The following is an 8,317-nucleotide window of genomic DNA, read 5'->3' as shown; positions in this document are numbered from 1 at the left end:
CCCAAGTTTTAATGTAACAGATTCATTCATTGCTGTCTCAACAACTGTTTTGTTAAGTGCCTTGTGGAAATGAAATGTTACATGTTACATATGAATATGAAAAGTTCTTTTAAGTGTTTGTATGAATGAAGCCATTGAGGGAATAATCACTGTACTACTGGTCAAGGTTAAATTCACCTTTTATTTTATTGTTTTCCATGGTTCTAATTTGACCACTCACTGTCAGAATATTTACACTATAGAGACAAAACAAGTCTTTACACGTGTCAGATATGAAAAGCAGTTGTTCTCCTCACTACTGTGTGTGTGTGAATTACCTCTATATTACACACGCAAATACAGTATACACCAAGGTTAAAATGACTGTGCTATGCCACCCTCAGTTCCTGGAACGTTATTTATGTTTGTTGAAAGCCACTCTCTAACTCAGATAACTTGTATGAAATGGAGATAAGGGGAGAGTATTATCACTTTCTCTTGCACCTCTGTCACTGGCATGAAGGATACTTCAAAAGGCAGCTGGTCTGTCTGTGGTTCAGAAGGAAAGAGAGAGGATGACACAAGCCCAGCTTGTCTTTGAATAGCAGGTGCACCTTTCCCTTTATTCTGGGCCTGAATGAGGAATGACGGGAAAAGCAAAGGATCAAAGTCTGTTTTCTCTCTGTCTGCTGCAACATAGCAGAGGCTAGATGGAAAAACTCTTTTTCATTTGAAAACAGTCAGTAGTTGGGCTGTTTGCGTGTATCCATGCGTGTGTGCGTGTGAAGGTATATGTGAATAAGACTTGGTGCTGGTAAAAGCACTGACACATCCCCATTTCAAATACCAGGCTTTTGTCCAAACCTAATACCGCCCTCCACCCCCCAATAGTCTGTGTTGCCAAAGAAGATTAATAAACATGGCAGCCACTCTGTGAAAATCACAACGCCTTCTGTTGAAACCTCACTGGCCACGCTCTGTCCATGAAAGACTGTGGGTTCAAGTGTTGCAGGGCTACTGGAGAGAGCGAAGCGAGTGGGGCCGTGTGAAAAGCGGGGGACTGGGGGAAGAGAGGGATGGGATGGTGGGACAGGAGGATGGAGGGAAACAGGGAGGATATGGAGAAGGGAGAGAGGTGTAGGTGGTGAGGGAGGGAGGGGTGGAGAGGGGGAAGGGGGTGAGGGAGCTGAGCTGGGTGTGGATGGATGGCAGGAGAAGGGGATGAGGTGGATGAGGAGGAGGAGGAGGGGGACATTGAGAGGGCTGTGTGCTGTAAAATGATATGATGGAGGCTGGAGAGAGGGCTTGATGGTGGAAGAGTGGGGAGGTTGGGGACTCCCAGAGCCATGGGTTGAGTAAAGTTCTCTTGTGGTGCCACATGTGGAAGTGGGAGACTGAGCTGGAGGGCGTGCTGTGCTTGTGTTTGCATCGTGTCCGTGTGAATTGACTGGGTTTGAGGCTGTGGATTATGCAAGGGTGCAGGTGTGTATTGTTCCTCTGAAGTCCTACCATTCTCCGTCCGTGCTGTGTGTGTGTAGTTTGTCTCTGTGTGTGTATCTGCACTCTCTTGTGCCTGTTCCAGGACTTTCTGCATGTGCTCTCTCGCCTGCTCTTGCAGGAGGCGATATTTGTCCATCTCCTCAGCAGTAAAGCTGATTGACGGAGCTGTCTCTCCACCTGTCTGTTTGTCATCAGTCCTAATCTGCGACCGACAGAGATTTGGCATGCTGCTGGAGTTTGACTCAGCCATGTCCAGAGGACATTTGTGACTGTTGATGACAGTTCCAGGATGCAGTCCACTGCCTTTAGCCTCCTCTTCCTCCTCTCCCTCCTTTTCTCGACTCTTCTCCAGCAGCCTTTTTTTCCTCCTAGCCTTTCTCTGGATTGCAGGTAGTTTCCCTATGAGAGGGAGAAGCAACACCCTGCCTGTTTTCAGTGGCAGAGCCTTATTGGAGGATAGTCCTGGAAGAGTTGTGTCTGACCTGCTTGTTGTTACAGGGGCAGAGGGTCCAGGGCCAAGGTCAGACTGTGAATAGGGCTCATTTAGCTGAGAAGGACTTGTGTCACAACGGTGCGTGTTGAAGCCTGGGACTGTACAAGCTAAAGAGGATTTGTGGGGTGAGGAATGGGAAAATGAGCTAGGGGTAAGGCTGGATGAAGTGGACGTGGGGCTGCACTGTTTCTTTGCCTCCTGAGGGGCCTCGGATGAAAGTCCTGGAGCTCCTGAGAACGTCTTACAGGAGCCAACTGTCAACCCATCCGCTATGACTCCCGAGCAGGTACTGCTCCTGCTCCAGTTCCAGCTTAGCTCAGACATGCAGGAGCTGCTACAGGGGCTGCAGGAGCGTGGGCTGTGGCATCTGCTGGCCCGTGTGTTGATCACACTCTGGGGGCTGTATGTCTGCCTACTTGTCCACCACTCAGGGCTTGAGAAGCGTCTCGTGCTTGAGCGTCTGTTGCCTGCACATTTCCACACATTGCCCGGGCTGTCTCTGCTGTCTGCCCCTGTTCTGGAGCCTGACGTGGATCTGTGCCCCCCCCTGTCTTCCCAGCTGTCGCTGCTACCCCATGTCCATCTGTCCACACTGCTCCTGTCCCAGTCTACATCTTCTGTGCTAAGATGTCTGCTTCTCCTGCCCCAGCTGCTAGGGCTGGAGCTAAACTTTGCCGCCCGATCCCACTCCACTGCTCTGTTCCTCAGTCTCCACCCAGTCCTTGACCTGCCTTCCTCACTACCTCCAGGACATCTACCTCCCATCCACTCCCACTGTTCTGCATCTGAAATCAGGTCTCTGTCTCTGCGACCTGTACTCTCCCGCATTTTCCTGCTCCTCTCTATCTCCTCCCAGACCTCACGATGCCTCAAACTCTTCCTCTTACTATGAATGAATTTCCTGTCCCTGTGGAGGAGTTTTCTCTTTCTCGCTAGGCTGCAACCACAGCTGTTGTCAGGGTAACAGCAGTCAATGAAACTCCTGGGGTTGCTATGGTGACCCCTTTCCCAAAACAGTTTTGAGTTGCATCCTGGTGAGAAGGAGTGTAAGGAGAAGTGAGACCGCCAGGGAAAAGTCACTGCATCTCCGTCTCGCTCACCCCCCCCCTTGGTGTCTGTGTCTGCTGTGTGTCTGGTGAGCTGGGAGTAGACACTGCAGTGCTCTGCCTGCTCTCTGTCTGGCAGTGACTGGGATTCAGTACTGTGGCTCCTGTGAGGCCTCCTCTTCCTGACAGAGACAGATACTGGCTCAGCCTCACATCTCCCCAGGAGACAGCTGCTCCCTGCTCTCCTCACCCTCCTCCTCCTCGTCCTCGTCTCCCCCATCTCCCTTTGCCTCCTTTTCTTCCCCCAGCTCCCGACAGCTTCTCCTCTCCTCTCTCTGCCAGTGTTGACTGTAGAGACAACACTCCTCACTTTGCACCTTGCTGATTTTTGCTTGTTTGAAGCTTTTTTCTTCTCGCCCCTCTTCCTCTTTCCCAGCTTGTGTTTCTTTGTGCTGGCTTTCCTCTTTTTGCGTGACACTTCTGAGACACCCACATAGGGCTGTGGAACGTTGGCACACTTGCACATTGTCTCACTCCCACACTCACACCTGGACGGGCTGATGCACATCCCCTGTGTGCCAGGCTGGATGACAGACTCTGATTTACAGCTCAGGGCTGTGGTGGCTTTCTCCCTGATCCCTTTCGCACCCCCTAATCTGCCACCCAGAGGATTCTGGGAGTTTGTGTCAGAGCTGTCACTATGAGTGGGGTCAAATGGATGGGAGGCTGCCCTTACACAATTCTCCATACTTAGCGTGCATCTTCCTATTTCTGGTCTTGTTTCTGATGATGAAAGGTTTTTGTTCTTTAGGAACAGGTGTGCTTCTGTCTCTATATCGATATGTTGCTCTGCCTTGAAATTCTCCTCAGCTTTTTCCTGTCTGTGTGCTCTCAGATCTTGTCTTGTCTGTCTTTGTAAACAGGAATGAGCTTCTGGTGTAAGAATAGCTGGCACACGTGGATTTGATTCATCTGAGAGAGCACACAACTGATTTTTTTGTGACTCCTGCAAATCCTCAATGAGCTGCTCTGGTCGATGGGAGTTCAAGCAGAGTGGGTTGCAGCTGTAGCAGATGTGTGGTTGACACTTGGTGAACTTAAGCAAATTAACAGGCCATCTCAGATAGGTAGAGCCATCTTTCCCCAGCACACACATATACTGACTCCCCTCCCTACCCCCCTCTGTTTCTTTCTTTATTTCTGTTTCTCGCTTTCTCTCTGTCTCGCTATCTGTGTATTCGGTGTCCATGTGTGCCCCTGCTAGTGCTGTGCCCCATATAGTCACCTGGGTCTGTGATGGCAAGAATAGTGTATCTTGGCTCAGATTAACAGGTGCTGCTTTGGAAATAGGAGAGGGTTCTTTCAATATGTCTGTTTTTTCAATCTGCTCCTCTTCTTTGGCAGTCTCTGTGAGGATTGGCCCCATGTCACTTGGTCCAACACTGTCAGAGCTGGACTTATGATTTTCACCTGCGCCGTTTTTCCTCTCATCTGCTGCCCCAATTTCCCTGTCAATATCTTCCATTATTCCTTTTATCCTTTCTTTCATTTGTTCCCTCTTCTCTCTCTCCTCCTCCTCTAGGTCCGAGAAGACAGAGGCGGAAGGCTCAAGCCGGGGCCCTCTTCGTGAGAAGCAGAAGGACACCCCAAGCCTGCCTCCCACTCTCCCCCGCCCAGGGAGAGGCAGCTGGGGATACAAGCCCAGACAAGACTGAGGGTTCACTGCAGGAGGGTCTGTATTGGATACCGGATGTGTGATTAGTGGGGACTCTGCTAGAGCAGTGGCCAGCTGTATTTGGGAAGGAAATTGGCATGGATCTTGTGGCTGGTGGCTGAGAGGAGCTGTCCTGGGTTGCGTAGGAGGGGGTCTCTGAGTGTGGTTGAAGAGTTTAGGTTTGTCCTCAGGGCTGTGGTCTCTTTGGTGTCTATCTTGCTGCTGGCTCACAGCCCTGACTGCGCTTCTTAGTCCATAAGTTCTTCCTGGGACTCTGCAACAGAAGGTAATAGACATATTCTTGATTTTAGTTGATTTAACTTGACTTCACTTAAGCTTGGCTTGTTTTGATTTAATTCAGCTTTAAATTGATTTATGATAGCAAAGCATCATGAATGATGAATGTGTATAAAATATGCCTGAGTAGCACAGATAGACTGCAGAGATTGTTAAGGTTATTTTAATAATACAATAATTATGCTGTTGAGAGAGAAACAAAGAAAGAAGACAGATAGAAAAAAACAAAGTAAGAATGCTGACGCATGATATTGGTAGTCATAGTATGTTGTTCACATATCATCACCTGATTATAGGAAAACACATTTAATTGCACAGGGAATAGGTGCAATCAAGTTGATTATTGTGTGATGTATTGTTTTTTTAATCAGTTGTTTTGATTGCTTTAGGTGTGCGAACCTGGAGGCAAGTTTTCATCTTTCAACTTGTTTCACTCATTTTATTTACTTAAAAAAAAAAAAAAAAACTTTTTATGCTACAATTCATTCTTCTCTAAATCACAATCTCCCCCTCCTACAAAGCATTTTCTCTCAGACTGTCAGCAAGAATGTGTCTGCATTTTATGTTTACTTCACCTGTGGCCTATCAAGGAAAACTGAGTGCTCTCACATCTGTGGATGCATCCATCACATCTAAAAAACGTTGACTGGATGTGACACACTCTAACCCCTCTGGACTCCTGCCCCTGGTCCCATCTCACGCACACACAAACACAGACAGACAGACAGACAGACAGACAGACAGACAGACACACACAGACACAGACACAGACACATACACATACAAATACACACTCCTCCCACTCACCGCTGAGTATCCTGTTGCAGCTGTGCAAGCTGGTGCAGGCGTCTGAGAGCCTTCTCCTGTTTGCGCTGGTCCTTCCATGATTTTGAGGCCACATTGCGAGCAAACTCCCTGTGCTTGAGTTCCTTCAGCCTCTGCAGAAAATAAAAATTAAGGGGGATAGAGGGACGGACAGAAAGAGTACACAACAGTGGGACAAAGAGGGGAGCAGAGAGAGTACAAGATTAGTTTTAGGAAGCTCTCTGCAGGCAGCTTTCTTTCATTCAGCAGTGTTTGCAGATGTTCTCCTCCAAAGCTCATGTCCAATTAACTCCATTCAGCCTGGAAGAAAGCGTCTTTCCTCCAACACACAGCTTGAGAGCAAACACAACCCAACTGGTGAATACCAGATTACAGACACAGTTGAGATGACTGACATGAGTAATTTAATGATTTAATGATGATGACGCTCTTGCCACAGAGATTTCTAAAATGTTCAACCCTTCGTAAGTCATCACAGCTTGGTCTGAGAGAACGTCTGATCCAATGACATCTGCTTTTGAGCTGGAGTATACCAAAGCCATTGATTTGCTGATGCTGAAATTCCACGTTACCAAAACACAATGGCACGGCTACTTATCAGTGGCAAACTTTCCATGGGAGACATCGTGAAGGCCAGAGATTTAATTTGGAAAAATGCTAGATCTATCTGTGTGCATGTGTGTACATGATTGCAAGAAACATAACCTTTTAACATATAACTGCTCTACAGTGAGAGTGATTTAATTTTTTTGTAAAATGGTGGGCCTTCACTTGCAGAAAAATTACAATTAGCTCTGTTTTGCGTTTTGAGTGCACGTATGTATTTGTGTGAAACCGTGTGTCTATAGCCATAGGTGTGCCAGTCCACCCAGGGAAACAATGATTCATGCTTCTCTCTCCTGTTTCCTTTTCTGACACACTTTAATCCCTCCTTTATCCATGCTCGGCAGGTGTGTGTGTGTGTGTGTGTGTGTATGCATGTTGGTGTCTTTCTTTTTGTCTGTGTGTGTCTGAAGGCTAAGAAGGGACTAAGAAGTTTGGGAATAGCTGCAGTATTGTGCACTATTATCCCTCCTATCTTCTGTCTTCTTCTCTCTCGCTTCCAAGTATATTTTAGCTACCTCACAATCTGCAATCTAGCCATGGTTTATACATTCAGGATTTGTTGTTTATTGTATATATTGGTATAAGTTTCAACAGGATTACACCACTCTCACTTTTAGATTATGTTACGCTATTATCCCCCTATACAGTATGTATCACATACACATGCACACATCAGATAAGCCCCTCAGACATCAGATTTATTTATACACTCACTCTCTTTCACACCCAGATCTTATGCAGTAGCTGACAGTCATCAGGTTAATCTCTGCTGAGTCTTACACAATCGTGTGTCTTTTTACATTATCGCTCAGTGCTTCACATTTCACTGTCAGCTCATTGAAGACAGCATTAAGTATGTGCTTAGGGAGCAGCACTTGTAGGTTTGTATCCTTTAAACATACATACATGTCTTACAGTACAGGTGCTTGTGCATTGTAGATGTGTGTGATCATACACGTGTGTGTATGTGTGTGTGTGTGTGTGTGTGTGTAGTAAGGAACTTTGAGGCACTTTGGTGCCAAACTCATTTTATGGGAAATATTAATCATGTTCAAGCAGAGAGGCATGCATAATGAACTGCTGCGGACAGAGTCAGGAAAGAGGAGGAAGAAAAGATCAGAGTCGTTATAATAGATGGAATATATGAAGATGAATACTTCCTCCTTCCTCTTGCATTTGCACTCTGCCAGGTTATTGTTCTCTCTTAAAAACAGGTCCCACTGCAAGCAAACCTGTAGCTATATTTAGAGCCAAACAGAATATTACACGCAGAACCATTTTCACTGAGCACACAGGGCAGAGATATTTCCGTTTCCCACTTTAAAGCGAATACTTTTGTCTTCAAAGATGATGTCATGTCCCCTACAGCGGGAAGTGATGTTGCTCCTGCTCTCCAACATGCCAGTCTAGCTATGTGCTGTGAAGCTCAATCCGTCTGTCAAAGCCTTGATCAATATTCCTTTAGATGTGTTAAGGAGTGCTCAGGCTGAGGCAACTATGGATGAGTCAGAGTTGATTCATATCCACTAGGGCCTTAGAATGAGGGATCATGTATTCTTAGGTAGCATGTGACGGGGCATGCTAATGGGCTGATTGCTCTTTTTATTTAAAAAGGAGTGTAATTCTGTTATAATGAGCAATTTCTGTAATCGGCAGTAAATGTTGATAAAGCGCTGTATTCAGAAATGTTATCCGTAAATCGATGACAAGGAAAGGACACATAAACGCAATCAGCGGTCTTCAGCTAGAATTTCATCTCTTGTCTGTTGGGCAGGCAGTGTGCATGCTTGCCTGTATGTGTCTGTGTGTTCCTACAATGCCAGTGGCTACTGTCATGCCTCATGCAGTTTATTTCAT

The 8,317-nt window shown here is 46.6% G+C and overlaps 1 protein-coding gene across 1 annotated transcript in view; it reads right to left on the bottom strand.

The window, feature by feature from the left end:
* Positions 1-8,317, bottom strand: part of LOC119897693 (G patch domain-containing protein 8) — a 31,263-nt gene continuing 22,946 nt past the window's right edge. The window contains exons 3-4 of the mRNA XM_038711582.1: positions 5,837-5,967; positions 1-5,006 (exon numbers count right to left, since the gene is read on the bottom strand). Coding sequence (XP_038567510.1) covers positions 920-5,006; positions 5,837-5,967 — 4,218 coding nt within the window. The 3' untranslated portion in view covers positions 1-919. The remainder of the gene's footprint in view (positions 5,007-5,836; positions 5,968-8,317) is intronic.

The sequence above is a fragment of the Micropterus salmoides genome, unplaced genomic scaffold (genome assembly GCF_014851395.1).
Source record: "Micropterus salmoides isolate LMB-PRFRI ecotype aquatic unplaced genomic scaffold, ASM1485139v1 Ms_hic_scaffold_11, whole genome shotgun sequence".
Classification (NCBI taxonomy): Eukaryota; Metazoa; Chordata; class Actinopteri; order Centrarchiformes; family Centrarchidae; genus Micropterus; species Micropterus salmoides.
The sequence above is the reverse complement of the archived record's forward strand: the minus strand, read 5'-3'. Positions and strand labels throughout refer to the sequence as shown.